At 35.1% G+C, this 16,139-nt stretch overlaps 1 protein-coding gene across 2 annotated transcripts in view; it reads right to left on the minus strand.

Moving 5' to 3' along the window:
• Positions 1–726: 726 nt before the first annotated feature.
• The window catches only part of LOC149572451 (folate receptor family protein), an 82,479-nt gene continuing 67,066 nt past the window's right edge, over positions 727–16,139 (minus strand). Inside the window, exons 4-5 of one of the 2 annotated variants that reach the window (XM_089813604.1) lie at positions 5,224–5,426; positions 727–1,142 (exon numbers count right to left, since the gene is read on the minus strand). In XM_089813604.1, the coding sequence (XP_089669730.1) occupies positions 5,279–5,426 (148 nt within the window). In that variant the 3' untranslated portion in view covers positions 727–1,142; positions 5,224–5,278. Of the gene's footprint in view, positions 1,143–4,232; positions 4,999–5,223; positions 5,427–16,139 lie in introns of those variants that run through there. The other variant, XM_089813603.1, reaches the window with a different exon arrangement.

A 16,139-nucleotide genomic window follows, 5' to 3' on the forward strand; every position in this document is an offset into this window, starting at 1 on the left:
ACTGCTCAACCGACTTTCTTAACTCTTGCGCCAAACTTGAATGACTATCCTGGTTGCGTTTATCATCACCGAAAATAGTGAATTGCTTGGTGAGCCCCTGACTATACAAAAGACCAACCAATGAATATAACCCACAACTATTATGTGTTCTTTCGCACTATTCTGGGGGCATCTCTCAACACCAAAATAGCCCCCGTCGAATACTTTCACAGTATTCTCTACAAGACCCTACAAAAATTCTGATTTCTTTTTCTTGCTAAACTGAGCGCTTTTTTCCCATACATAAATCTCCAGTTTGAGTAACGCTCGGGTCCTCTTGACTTCTTGAGCCACGTAAACAAGCCTACGCTGGAAGATCACCTCCCTTATTTTTTCCCACTTTCTTTTTCCTTATATACGTTTATAATTTCAAGCATATCATGACATTACATATATAATTTATTAACAATTTATTAAATGCAAAGAAAGAAGGCAAGAAGCATTTAATAAAAAAATTTCCATGCTCCAAATTTAGAGAGGGTTCCAGTTTGAGTAACGTTCAGGTCCTCTCGACTTCTTGAGCCACGTTGGTAAACAATCCTACACTAGAAGATTCACCTCCCTTTTTTCTTCCCACTTTCTTTTTCCTTATATACGTTTATAATTTCAAGCATGTCGTGACATTACATATAAACATATATTTTTTATTAACAATTTATTAAATGGAAAGAAAGAAGGCAAGAAGCATTTAATAAATTATCTTCCATGTTCCAGATTTAGAGAGGGGCATTACAGTGGTTTGTGTAAGAAAGCATAAGAAATATTTTACATTTCATGACTTTCTGCAAGGCAGGCACACTGCCATGAGATGACAATGAAAGTTGTCACTAGGTAGGTTTGATCAACTTTCACTAAGCACCTCCATCAACACTTGCTAACAAATACATCATATAATGCCTAATCATGTGATATATTAGAAAGCCGGGTAACAAGTCTTTACTCTTGTGACAGACTAAAAAGTTCCAGCATGCTATTAATAACATTTGTTCTCTTCAGAGATTTTCCTACAATCTGCTCAAAGGATTCCAAATTGTCGTAGACTGAGTAAATGTCCTCACAAACAGACTTGGATCACATGCACTGACTATAACAGCCTCCTCACACTGTCATAAGAGGAACCAAGTGATCAGTGTTTCCTCTGAAAGCAACACAAGGCATTAAAAAGAAAAATATATTCACCTCGAATATCTATTTGACTTCAAAACATTGGATTTTGTCATCTTTAAAAGTATTAGTTCATGATATGCTAGTTTTCTCATACAAGATTTCAAGAGTGCACTTCCCTTAACAAATACTACTACTGACAATTATTGTAGACTTGAAATACTGTCAACTTTTTCAACCATCAAAATAACAACGAATGCATGAAGAATACCAAGAAAATGCAAAAATAATTGTTCCAACCCATTTGGAGTTTGCAGTCTGTAGATGCCGCTCAGTTCATTGTGGAAAACAAATACAGAAATTAAACATCAACAAGAATGGAGGAGGCCAACAACTATGAAGTTATTGAACAAGCTTCAAACGTCGATTTTTATATATCTATTTATGTGAAACTGTCATACGGTATCCAACACTGATAACTACACAAACATCCAGTTTGTTTTTTAATTAACAACTCTATCTGTGATATTAAAAGTTAAGAAAATATAGAAAATAAGTTGTTATATATAGGATAAGATCTTTTGCTAAGTTTATAGACTAACTTCTAGCCTGATCTGAGAAAGTGAAATTTATACTTTTTAAGTTCTATTAACATAATTAACATTACTTCATATAGTTTAAAAGAGGTTTCTGTTGGAATTATTGTCATTGATGTCAAAGGTGTATAGACAAGATTATCAGCAAAATTGTTGCCATTAATCTTATCACTGTGCCAAGGAGATTGTCATGGATGTCGAAGGGATGGGGAGCATATCTGAGACTGCAATCAATGACAATCTTCATTCATTAAAAGGAGATTAATATATGAATCAATGTTGATTAAAAGGAGAGTTGACTTCAGCACTTAATATACTAATCAATACTGGCCAACCATATCCAAGCATGATTTAATTTATTATCATGATCAAATATGTAAGAAGCAGTTATTATATTCTAATTAAATTGTTTACTGGCTAACCATGCTTTGGTGTCTAAGGAAAAGACATACATAAGTTTAATCACCCACATTAAATATGTAAGTGTGGTTCAAAAAGAGAGTGATTTAATTAATAAGCAGAAGCAATTAAATCTTCATAAAAGACGCAAATAATATGATAAATGGAATGATTTGTAAGTCTTAAAGAGCAGCGGTCAATGGAAGATATAAGGTGAGCAAAGGAAACAATTTATATTCAAAGCAATCATTCTTTATAAGACAAAAACAACTATCTTATGGGCAGTGACTAATATTGTCAATGGCAGTGATAAAAAATAAAAGTGCAGCAATCAAGAGTATACTTAGTTACCAGTTCGAGTTCTATTTGAAGTTCGAGTTCGAAGAACCGATTTGCTGGTACAGCAAAATTTTGGAAAGAATTTTGGGTTTGTTTGGATTCGTTCATACAAAAATGTAAAAATTATAAACTATTATACATATACATTTCTGAAGTCTAGAACCATAAGTTAAAATTAGAATTTCATAGTATCATAAAATAATATGATTTAATCATTTAAACAACAAAAACACCATAGGCATAACCTATTCGCACACCACAAATGAGTGTTAGAAGCCAACATAAGCCATTTACATTCACTTTTTAGGGTTTAGGAACTCAAAAAAATATAAAATATGTTCAAAAAAATGACTTAAATGCCATCCGCGGGGCCCAGTTTAATGCAGATAACTGCAAATTCAATCTGTTAGTTACAAATTTGCCTAGGTTCGTTTTTACTTGGGACCAGTTCAAACCATGTTGCCTCAGATCGAACCCTGGTCATATTTTTGACCAACTGGACTGAACCAGGTACTGGTTCGAACCCAGACCTGATCTGGAGGCCATACCAGCAAACCAGGGTAACTAAGAGCTTATATGAAAGCAGCACTAATGTTTTAAGAAAGAAGTGCCTCCCTTGAAAAGCAAGGAATCCTTTGTGAAATGTTGCATCTTATTATAGAGATATGAAGATATAAATAGTGTTTATTGAATATGGGTAAAAACTGTACGGAAGACGAACAGATAAATAAGATATACATCAGCATATTTATGTTAAGAGAATATGATAGAAGATTATAGGCAGATTTATAAGCAAGGTATGTGTGATCATGATAAATTGAGTGAGGGAACTTAAGAAAGGGATTTAAGATTTATAAAAAAAATTGAAGCAGATTCATGAAGGTATTCTGATCAGGTGTATAAAGGAATTTGAGTAGAGGTGTGAATAGATTTATGCCAATTTAAGAAGGAAAATATATGAAAGTGATTGCACCAAATTTGTGTAGAGTGTAATGTCTACAAGAAGACCCTTATGAAGGCAAATCATTTGATTACCATTTATTGAAGAGGTTCATTTGGAAATTGGCACTTTTTAAGAAAAGAGATTGGTGTCTCCTGCAGAGTTGGTGATTGGTTGTAGGGATTGGTGTCTTAATGGGTTAGTTTTATAGGGAAATGGTGTCTCTTGTGGGCTGCTGACTACTAAGACTGCAAAAAGGAATTTTTCAGTAATATTTTGACATGGATTTTACCAAAAGGAGTACCACATAGATCTTGTGATCTTGTGTTGCATAATTACTAGATCTTGTGTAATTGATATTGATATGGTTGTTAAATTTTGAAAAATTAAATTGTTTTACACTGATTCACACCCCCCACCTCCTGCTTCTCAGTATAAGCTTGTGCAAATCAGTTTCATAAAAACAAAAATTTGCTGAATACAAGACACTGAGATGCTTCATTTAAAATAGAAAGAGCTTCCCAGCACCATGCGTGGCTATATAAAAGTGCTTTGTTTCACGGTAAGTATTTATCATACTTCCGTCTCATTTTCTCCCTAAAGCTTATACTTGAAATTTCAGCCACTGATCAGATGGAAAAATTCCTTATAGTACTCATTTGCATTGTATGCCTACCAAAATATTGTGTCATTAATCTCTAGTTCCAAAAGTTAAGAGAAGTCTTGACATTCTTCATTGTTGTCATTATTGTATCGTAATTTTACTTGTGCACACATATTATGAAGCACTCATATATATCCGTCTGAGGAGAATGTATCCAGATGATAATTTGGTTTGTTTTTTATTATATGAAAACAGGTTTTGAAGGGGCCCTGAAACCCTTTACAAAAGAGACATAAGATTTATATCATTAAAGCCCAGATCATACAACAGAACCACAATAAAGCAGACCAGGCAAGAACAAAAGGCCAGCCGAGGAAAGGACAGCAAACAAAAAGACAGCCCACCAGAACCAAAAAGACCACGGCCACACAACAGAAGACCACTATCCCAGACACTTCAGATGATAATTTGGTTTGTTGTAGCATTGGAAATTGGTTTTTAACAAGCATATGAATCTGGCAATGAAGTCAATTTTAAACCCCAGGACCACCTTAGTAATGTGCTATAAAAGATTTTTGAGTCTTCAATCATATAAGATCAATAGATTTTACTAAAAGGTCAAGTGAGCATATGTTCATGCATCATAATTGAGAACATCTTCCAGGACAGCAACTGCTTATTTACTCAAATAAGTCAAACAGGGTCCTTCCATCTTCACAAGGTATAAAATAATTATATCACAAAATTCTACTACAATTGCATATGTCAGTAATGAAAATGATGGATTGGGAATGCTTCTGAATGGTGTACTATAAGATCAATCCATACACTCCTCATAAAATATGAGCCAGAAAATGTTTTCTCCTGATATAAGCTGTTGGCTAATTGGCCTCAAAATGATGCCATATTCAAGTGTTCGCAGCTGTTAAATACCAAAAGTTCCCACATTACAGGCACCAAGTCTACATTTGCAGTAACTGCAGGTGAAAACCTGATAGACATGAGATACTTGGCAGACCACTAAAAGAAATAAATATCATCATGCAAATCAACAACAGGATACTTGTATCATAATCCAAGTAATGTTCTCAAAGCTTAGTTTCCGTTGCAGTAGTGAAGCTCAACTTGAATTGAAAAATGGTAGACAATCTAATAAAAATTAGCCATCACATGATATGATAATAAATGTGGAACCACCTTACCCCCAGCGAAAGCATATCTCTTGTCCATACATGTAAAGCAGCCTGTACATAAAATTTAGCTTTTTTTTCCACCTTTATTGCTTTTAGAGGCTTTAGTAGCAGAAGAATTCACTGTAGACTGCTGCTTAGCTCTTGCTTCCAACAAGCTTTTTGCTCGATTAAGTGCTGCGATTTTTTGGCGATAACTGCGACTTCTTCGTTTGCTGTATCATAATAAAGTGGTAGTAAGTACATAATGGTAACACAACACAAAATAAAATAAAAAGGCGTGACAGGTTCAGAAAATATCTAGTAGACATTATTGAGGTCTTCAAAAGCGAAGCACAATTTTTTAAATCATACTTCTTTTTAGCCTTACATTAGCTCAACATGGGCAGAGTTTTAAAATCAAACATCTACCAAAATCTGAAGGACTGGGGGATGCAAATGCACAATGTCAACTATCCTAGAGTGTTAGATTGACAACAGAAGTTATAGCAGCAGCACAATTATATAATTATTATCACAGAAGATCAAGGAAAAGACTTATCATGAAGCCCATGGGGCAAATTTTCTAAAATGTATCATAGAAGATTATATTGGCAAACAGTGTTTCATCTTTAGTAAACAAGTGATATTTTCTCGCTAGCTGCATTTTGTAACTTTATCTGTACTTCCACCACAAAACTTAAGCATTTCACAATTTACTGCACAGAATAAGTTCTGCATGAAATAATTTTGCACTTTAGATATTTATGGAACACAGCAAACAATCAAAAGCCTTAATGTCACTTTCCAGTCGAGAAACAAATTCTGCAACAGCAACATGAAGCGTTTACATCTGACTGACTTTTTAAGCTGTAAACTAGGCTATAGGATTCTTAAAAATTCATGCACAGATTAAAAACGCAGCATATTACAGTTGGACTGCCACATGCATAAAGGAGGAAAAGATGAGAATATCTACCTCAATAGGACCAATAACCAAATACTAAATTTCCAAACATAGATCTCTAAAAAAAAATCTTCAAGAATCAATTTTTTTTACCATAACGCTATCAGCATTCATCAAACAAACAAATTCACAATGCACATACATTTCAAAGCCCTAAAATAAAAGCCACAAACTATCTAAAATGAGCTAAAATAAGTCAATTTCCTCCCTCCACAAATGTAACATGGGGGCTTAAATTACCTTCCCAACAATGAAACTAATTATAAAATAAATAAAAAGCGTCCATTTTCAACCCCTCCTGTAACTTAAGTCTTGGTTACTCTGTACTTCATCTCTTCTCAAAACTGCCATATTCCTCAAACACCTTCCAACAACCCAAACCAGACCGGATATGTTCCAGATTTATCTCAGTATCACGGATCTGACCTTCAAAGGATTCTATAGCCTCCTTGCCAGTGCCGTCTCCTCCAGCCAGTCCAAATTATAGAAACATTGTCTTCAATATATCTACCACAAAATCAGAAGAGATCTCAAAATTTTCCTGCAGCAAAGTGTCTAGAGAAACATAATAAGGCTTCATTTTCCCACAAACAAATAGACTTCTCTAAAGGTTTCATTTTCTATTCAGGAAATGGAGCAATGGTTTAGGATTATCACAGACAAAGCTTTGATTTGTTGATTCATGGGGGGCTACTCAAGATCTGTTTGGGAAAACACCAAGCTTACATGGGGACATGTCCCCACCCTTGGAGCTCATGTCCCGGTCCCACATGCTGTTTCACGGACAAAGGAACATTTGGGGATGTACAGCCTGCCATCCCCCCCAACCTGTAAATTGCCACAAACACCTGGGATGGCCAGGGTCATGTGCAATGCCCCTCAACCATCCTGGAGACAGATAGGCATCCACTGTAGAATTAAGAGTCCAATCAATGAAAAAATAAATAAATTTGCATTTGCTTCAAAATATGATTGGCTCCAAAAAGGGTACGAGTATCCCACAATTTCTCCCACACCATTTTTCAACCCTAAAAAGCACCACTTAAAAACATCATCTTATTTCATTTAAAATGTTGGTTGGTTGGTTGGTGTGTGCTCCTTTGGCTTCCTATTAAGAATTTCATCGAAGTTAATTTCATCGAAGTTAAGCTCCTTCGAGGCTGTTGCAGGGACAAGGAAGGATATTTAAAGGTGATATTAGACACATTTTGTCACTTTCCTTTTTCTTCAAGACAAAAAAAACTTATCAGCTGCAAATTTGAAGCTATAACGAAGCTATGTCATATTTTCCAAGTTACTAGCTTGCTAGTAAGTTTGTAAACAGGAAAATATTTTCATTGATTTGGTTTCGCACTTCCAATCATTAAAAATCCACCACAGAATGAGCAACAGTAGTGCCAATCATGAGGGTAGTGAATGTGAAACAGAAGTGAACACAGTATTAATCGGCCCTTCTACTTCCAAAAATCTACGCTATCGGGTTTGCAAGCTATATGGCCAGACATGGTCTGGTTCATACCGGACATGGGTATGGCTTTGGATCAGGTCAGGGTACACTGAGCCAACATCGTCTTCCTGCCATCTCAAAATTTCAGGTGTATGAAGCCTTAGCTGCCAGCTTGACCATTTCCACAGCAGGGTTCCTCTTTCCATAGCTACAAGTTGTTCCTCCAATAAAAATCAGCTGAAAAGCTTTCATAAGATAATTCTAAAAGATCACATCACATCCTTTTAAGATTGCTCTACTGGACTTACCACTTAATCTTAATAATAATTATATTTTTAATTATATTTTTTAAGAGGAAAATATTATATATATATATGAATGATTGTTTTTGTATTGATAAACCCAACAAACCTGAAACCCATTTCAAAATTTGCCATACCGGTGAACAAGGTTCTCAAACCCAAATTTGAACCTAAACCCAGACTAACAACATAGCTTGAAATCCAACCTTAGCAATTATTCCATAAGACTGTTTAGCATACCCTTCACTCTCTATTCAAGAATATACAAAAGGCCATTTAATCACAAGATACACTATTTCTTCAATTTGGATAGTTCATCTTTGGATATTCATAATCCGAATGAAATTTAGCCTCATTATTTGTTGTATTTTGTGTTAAGGTCATGGATCTTCTGCAAATATTTACATTCGTATAGATGATTCTAATTGGGCAGATTGCTAGAAGAGCAGATTTATTGATTTCGGTGTGTCTTCTAATCTGCAATCTAGCCCTCCCTTATACCTAACTCAAGGGGCATGGCATGTTCATTGAATGGACATGTCCCTCTCTAGTTTGGCCTATTTAACAACATAATTGTTTCCTCAAAATTGGTGCCCATTCTAAGAATTACTAATGGTTAGTAACTAACCACATCACTAAATAAGAAGGCTTATAAAAGCCACAAGGAAAATGCCGATCTGTCTAGAGGGGGCAATATGTTCTAGTGACCAATACTTAGGGGAACTCATGCATCCAGATCAGATTGATCTAAAAATCAGAACACTTGTCTTGTCAAATACCCTGTGTTACAAGCCTAAGTGATTTGATAGTTTGTATTATGAACGATGCTTAGCGATTTGATCACAAGCTCCAGTGATAACTTCTATTACAACATTTGTAATATGATGTGTTTTCAGGTATCATTTGTATAATGATACATCATGCTTGAAATTCAAAAGAGGTATAGAGTGTATATCTATGGTTAGTCATCTCTATTGATGTTGCTAGATATGTCTCTATCACTTATCTTATCAAGTTAAGAGGGAGAGGGAGTGTTAATTCCTTGTAACTTTGACAAGACAAGTGTTCTAATTTTCAAATCAATTTGATCTGAATGCATGAGTTCCCCTAAGTAATGGTCACTAGAACATATTGTCCCCTCTAGACAGATCGGCATTTTCCTTGTGGCTTTTATAAGCCTTCTTATTTACTAATGTGATTAGTTACTAACCATTAGTAATTCTTGGAATGGGTACCAATCTTGAGGAAACAATTATGTTGTTAAATAGGCCAACCTAGAGAGGGACATGTCCATTCAATGAACATGCCCCTTGAGTTAGGTATAAGGGAGGGCTAGATTGCAGATTAGAAGACGCACCGAAATATATAACTCTGCTCTTCTAGCAATCTACCCAATTAGAATCATTTATACAAATGTAAATATTCGCAGAAAATCCATGACCTTAATATGGTATCAAAGCAAGGTTCCTTTGAAGAAAGCTTTATCACTTAAGGAAGATCCTACAGACTTGAATACAAATGCTGCGAATGAATGCAAAGGAAGAAAGTTATGTGATAGACATGAAAGACTTGTTTGAGGTGTACAGAAATGGTAGAAGGTACCTTAGAACAGAACCTTGGAAGAATATATGATTTAGAGAAGGAATACGAATTGTCATACTCATATTCCCTTTACAATCAACAACATGCAAATCTTTAGTGGCGTATGATTGTAATCGCAAACTTCATCATCAATATTCTCCCTAAAAATTATCTTTTAGGTTTTACTGATTTATCCTAAAAAATGAAGCTTTGTATTATCTAATCCGTGTCTCAGATTCTTTTGTTTGATTTTGAACCATTTCTCACATAAAAAAATTGTCTGGTTTTTCCAATTTTTCTCCTAATAAAACTTGTGGCTTCTTGCTGTTGGTTTTGAGTTCTTGGTGAATTATCTCGCAGTCTATTTTGGGGCGTAGTGCTCATTTGCAAAAGGGTTGAAAATTATTGTTTCAGTTGTATCTTGGTGTCTTTGGCAACAAGGAATAATTCCTTTGTTACCCAACATCAAATAATATGGCTTCTTGGTAATTAACACTTCGGAGATTTAGGGAGGGTCTCAACAAGAACAAAATGTTTGAAGAATTTGTGACCAAAATATTGTAGTTACATGATGACCATTAAGGGAGGGTATTAAAATATTGTAATATTTATTTAATGGTCATTTGAGTTGCTCTTTTGTTTATTAGGTAGTTTTTATTTATCATCTTTAGTTCGCAATTGTTTCTCTTAGAAACATTGTCTTTAATTTGTTGCTTCTGGATTTGATTGTGTCAAGTTTTTTAGCATCAACGTTTCGGATCACATTCTGTGATCCATCATCAAGATGAGAGAATGCGAGAATTAAAAAGTGTGATCATTTGATTGACTTTTTCATTCTTGCATTCTCTCATCCTGATGATGGATCACAGAGTGTGATCTGAAACTTTGATGCTAAAAAAACTGACACAATCAAATCCAGAGGCAACAAATTATATTCTAATGGATTGTGGAAATCTAATAAGATTGAACATTGTCTTTGTAAATCTATATAAGGATCTTTAATCTTCTCTTTTTAATATAACATCAATTTACTAGAATAGGTCTTTAATGTTCACGTTGACTTAGGAAAATATTAAATAGGCCCGCTCATTATAATATTGATTTAATGCACTTCAAGTATCAATTGGCCCCACTCATTAAAACTGTATATTATAACCTTTTAATGATGTTATCATTAACAAAGTAACTTAATAGTGATAGATAAGGTAAGTCCAAAATAAATCATCTGCTAGGCCAACTATGATTTGGAGTCAACCACTGTGTAGACCATGAGTCTAGGTGCCCTGTCAGATATAGTGACTCCTAGACATTGACTTACTACAAATAGTAAGTACTTGAATAATTGCTCCTACTAAATATCAACACTAAAACAAACCTGTTTAGGCGCCCTACCAAAGATAGAAACCCCAACTTTGTTGAAATAGGCACTTACTATAAATAGTAAGTGTGGCAAGCTGATCCAAATGAGGAGCAATCCTAAACATTTTCTGTCCTCTGAAATGGGAATTGGCCTTAGATACTACCAAGACCCTTTAATCCTCCGGCTTAGCCTACAAGGACCACCTAATAGGCTAATCCCTCATACTCAGATGCTCACGAAAATGGGGATATTACATTCCAAAACAATCTAAAAAAAGAACCACCATGCTGACACTGCACTACTCTTGTCAAACTATCAATCTGTTGTGCACTATCCACATTCTCATCTCCAAAAATTGCAAAAAGTAAACATCAACAAAACCCATACTGAAATACTTGAGACTCAAGAGGGCCAAAATCAAGAGTTTGGAATATATTATGCCACGACATCTCAGTGAAAACCACACCAGAAAACTCACTGCAAATCATGATCCTGAGTAATAGAGAAAAGAATTTCTGTAATGTTCCAACTCAATTTTTTTGTATCACATTTCCACAATATGCAGATTTTCAATTTTTCGGATTGATAACTTCATACAAGAAAATGCATACCAACACTCATTAAAATATGTATTTCATTCTTCCGTGTACTATTTCCTAAAGGATGCTCAATGGTTTTGGAAGTAGCATAGGCTCCTATTAACATTCAGTCCAGAGTGTATATCTATACATATAAACAAGATACAAAACAAAAGATATAAGAGAACCTGTCATTGAAGATAGTTGGTGAGTCTTCTAAGCCATGATGACTGGAAGTACACATTGGAGGGAGTACCCTTGTCTGCCATAGAGGATATATTGACTGGTGTAGATTGCTGGCACTTGGTAGTGATTTAGAGTCCCCTCAAATCCCTGCAGCCTTCCCAACTTCCCACAAACTGCTCTCAAATTACCACACTGCTACCACTGCTATCTCAGCGTTACACGCTGGAACCGACCTTCACCGAGATTGTAATTGGTTGATGACTTCCACTGTAGTTCCTTACAGCAGTCAAACTAGGAACCACCCGTAAATGGAAGCTGACAGCCTGTAGTATACCTCCGACATAAGCTGCGAGCTCCTGTTATCACTGTGATCAGTCTGTCAAACCAAGCGTGACTGCTGTGTGGGCTGTAAAGTATCAGATTGGGAACGGCGTTGTCTTAAGTAGCTGTCTCACCTCCCACACTCAACTGTCTCAACGCCCACAGTCCTCTCCAAGAGTGACCGGTTATATCTGTAAATGCGTAGCTAAATGCTACTGCTGCCACTTACAAGCACACCTTCACAAAAATACTGATTTCTGGGTCCACGTGATCATCTACTAATATGCTAAGAAATCCGCACATACCTGTCCATGCATACTGATTCTTATTCAACGTGGGTCTGCTGGAACCTTCTACTGATCTGTATTTCCCTTCTTGCCTCTGATACAAACTCCAATGAGACACTGGGGATACGTCCAGTTTCTCAAATTCTCTTAAGGGGGTTTCGTCCTTAAGAAAGCACAGTCACATTTAAGCAACCAGGATTAACTTTCAGAATATTGATATATTTCATGGTGCAAATCCCAATGCAGATATTTGCTTCTATAACCTCGATGTGAGAGGAGATGCAAACAACTAGTCAATGTGGGATAAAAGCCTAGTTTGTCTTTTAGTCACTTAAGTCATTTTTGTCATAAAATGACTTTAATTGATAAAGTACTTTATGAATCAACTTAATAAAATAAAGTGACTTAACCTTAGGAGTTCCCACTTAAATATCTCCCCTAATGAAACCAAATAGACTCCTGTGACTGGCTGGCATCCTCAAAATAAATGCCATTAGCCTATCCGGATGGAAAGATAATCCAACAAGGCGCCATTAGGTCTAGCACAGAGAAGGGGACATTACAATTTCCTCTTTCATAAAAAAACAAATTCAACACCTTCACTCATGATATCCCAAAAATGAAGCAAATCAATCATGGCCTCAACTCTAAAATCTATGAACCATTGATCTTTCAATTGAAATCATACCATTGACACTTAATCTTTCAAGTGTTGAAGAAAGGGTTTCAAATGCACCAACACATCAAAACTAGTCAATCAGTGAGGCATCATTCGAAAAAATGCATACCATTGCCATCCAGTATCTATTGTGATTGCCACTTAAGAAAGTGGAAGCAACAGATAAATTACACGTGTCCAAAACACTCTCAACCAATTTCCTTGTAGCCTGCGAAGGTTCAACAACCATCTGCTCATGAAAATATATCTTTATAACGAACTTGAAAATATAAGGGCAGCAATAAACAATCAACAAACCTACTGTAAATATAGGACATATGAATATGATAGTGATCGAAGAGTCATGCCTTATGATCAAATCCCTTCTATCAGCTAGCCTAAATACTCAATTGCTGATCAAAATAGATCATCCAACTCATTTGTGGGTCAAGGACTGCAGTTATGTATAGGCTTATCAAAAAGTGGAAAGCAATACTAACTCTGATGTTTTTTTCACAAAGTCCAATCCTTATTACATCTCCTCAAGATGTCATGTGGATTCCTAAGAACAAAAGTAAGCTTCTCTGATGTCACGTGGATTTTTTACTACAAAAATTCACCAAATTTTATGAAATCCCATTGACTCACTTAGATACCATGTTATGGAGAATCGATGTTATAGTAAGTAGAGGATATGAAAGCTCCTTTATATAGATTTACAAAGACAATGTTTCTAAAAGAAACAATCATGAAATAAAGACAAAAGTAGAAACTACTTAATAAAGTAAAGACTAAGATGACCATTAAAGAAATATTACGATATTCCAATAAGGCCAATGCATTTAAGTTATGTGAAAGTGAATGTGAAGATACTTGGTTGATTTACATGTTGAGAAAAATATAATGCCAAAAACCAAAAATCAAACCAGACTTATGCATTTGATAATTGTCTTGAAATTGGAAAGTTATTGTGTGCAAGGGTTTCAGTATTTGCTGCTTGAAACAATGGAATTTTTTAGGCATATTTGCAATCAGAGATGGTGAAAGACCCATTGATCTTTTCTGTTATCAATGGTTTTATCCAGGAGAAATGAATAAGTTTTAAGGTATTGAAATTAGAGGGGTTTGAATTATGTTTTTACCGAATTATATTGCAAAGAATGATTGGCAGACCAGATGGTATATGATGTTGAACTTGATTGAACTATATGATGGTCTGATCACTATGATTACAAGTTTATGGTGTTTATGTTGTTTAAATGTGTTTATGGTACTATGCTACATTCTAATTCTAACTCATGCCTCATAAATATGTATATGTATGTATGTGTGTGTGTGTGTGTGTGTATATATACACACACACACATATGTATATATATAATATATATATTATAATGTTTACATGTTTTTGTACTAACGAACCCAAACCCCTTTCCAAAATTTTGATGAACTGGTTCTCAAACTTCGAACTTGGAACTGAACCTGGACAGGAAACTTAGAGTAAATTATATACTTGAGCAACTTCTAATTGAATTGGATTACATTTAACTTGTCAACCTGAGGTCGTCAACTTGAAATGGGCTAGCATAATCTATGCATCACAACAATACTTAGATTGTTATTCAACTATTTCGATAAACTTGGAATGGAAGGAACTATCCACATCTTCAAAGCTGAAATCAATTGAATTGATTACTGCTAATCGTATATTAAAATAACATCTTTTCTGTTACCTTAACAATGAATATGACTGTAAAGCTATACAATGCATCAACTAAGAATGAGAAGAACATCTATAGTAATCAATCCAGTAATGCTCACCAAAGCTACGAGAATATGGTCAAGTAACTCAAAAAATATCATTCAATAGATAATAAAATAAACAGATTAATTATTCCTATAATGCATGGAAGAAATATACAGACGTACCTCAAGTGGGTCCCTTGAGTACACTCTAGTTGGACTTAAAAAAGAAAGGAACTTGAGTAATATTCAATTCACCATGACAAAATACAATTGCTTAGATTTAGCTATAATAATGATATATTGTCCAGGAAACAACATATTTACATTCATTCAAAGTTATCATGTCTAGAGCTTGCAGATTGAAACATTCAACCACGCATGCATGCACTACCTCAATCTAGGAAAGAGAATTACAATCCATAAAGATAGCATACTCATGAGAAACACTCCTAATAGGATTACAACTCTTGAACATATTAGCTCCACACTAGTCATCAGAAGTAATGAATTTGTTATCTTCCAACAACCAAAACTAGAATAAGTCTTCAAGGCTTTCACAGATTGATAGATCAAACAAAATATTCAAAATTGGAAGACTAGTTCAATGCTGAACTGTCAATAGCTGCAGCAAGCTTCATGGCACAAGTACCAAAAAAATCCACTCATCACACACCAAAGAATAGCTTCATAGATAGATATTGAATAAAGAATTTGTTAACTTCCTGTTGGGACTCAAAATTGCAGCTTGATTTTGAGTACCATACCGAAAATTTTGCTAAAGTGAGCCCCTATAAGTGTTTTTCAAGCATATATACCCGACTGTCACTTTGAAGCATATGATGTGTTTCACTTGTTCCACACCTTTCATTTAACATATGCATGTGTTACATCATGATACGTTGTCATTTTGAATCATTCGGTGAGGTGTTGTTTTGAGCACTTGTCAAATCTGCATTTTCCTTCCAAGTGTCAAATAGCAATGGGAAGCCTAATTTGCATTTGAATATCTTGCACCTGATAAAGTGTCATGACCTGCTACTTTGGGAGTGCTTAGTATGCATATCAGAGAACCTATGTTCCAGATCTCAAGTCATTTCGATATATTTTGATAAGGTTTTGAGTTCTTCAAAGTTGGTTGCTTATTGTTGTCATGCTTGCACATTGTTCAGAGTTCCGGGAAGCCCTGTTTGACAGTGGATATTTTATGACCTGTTGAGTATTTTGAAGAAATGCTCATACCACTGCGTTATAGTCATGAAATACATCCTACATTAGCAATTTCAAGGTCTGATGAATCCATTTGATGAGTTTCCCAAGCTGATTCCATTTGCAAAAACTTCAAACTGCCCAATAATCCTTTATGACAATTTACCGAGTACCCCTGTTTGACCAAGCATAACTTTGACCCTGTTGACCTTATTGAGAAAATTAATTTTCCATTGCATTCTAGGGGTTAGAGACTCTTTATGTTTCAGATTTGAGCTTATGATGAATCTGTTTGACTATTTTCAAACGC

This window comes from Cupressus sempervirens, chromosome 2 (genome assembly GCF_028749045.1).
Source record: "Cupressus sempervirens isolate cs-2001-9-10 chromosome 2, ASM2874904v1, whole genome shotgun sequence".
In the NCBI taxonomy this organism is placed as follows: Eukaryota; Viridiplantae; Streptophyta; class Pinopsida; order Cupressales; family Cupressaceae; genus Cupressus; species Cupressus sempervirens.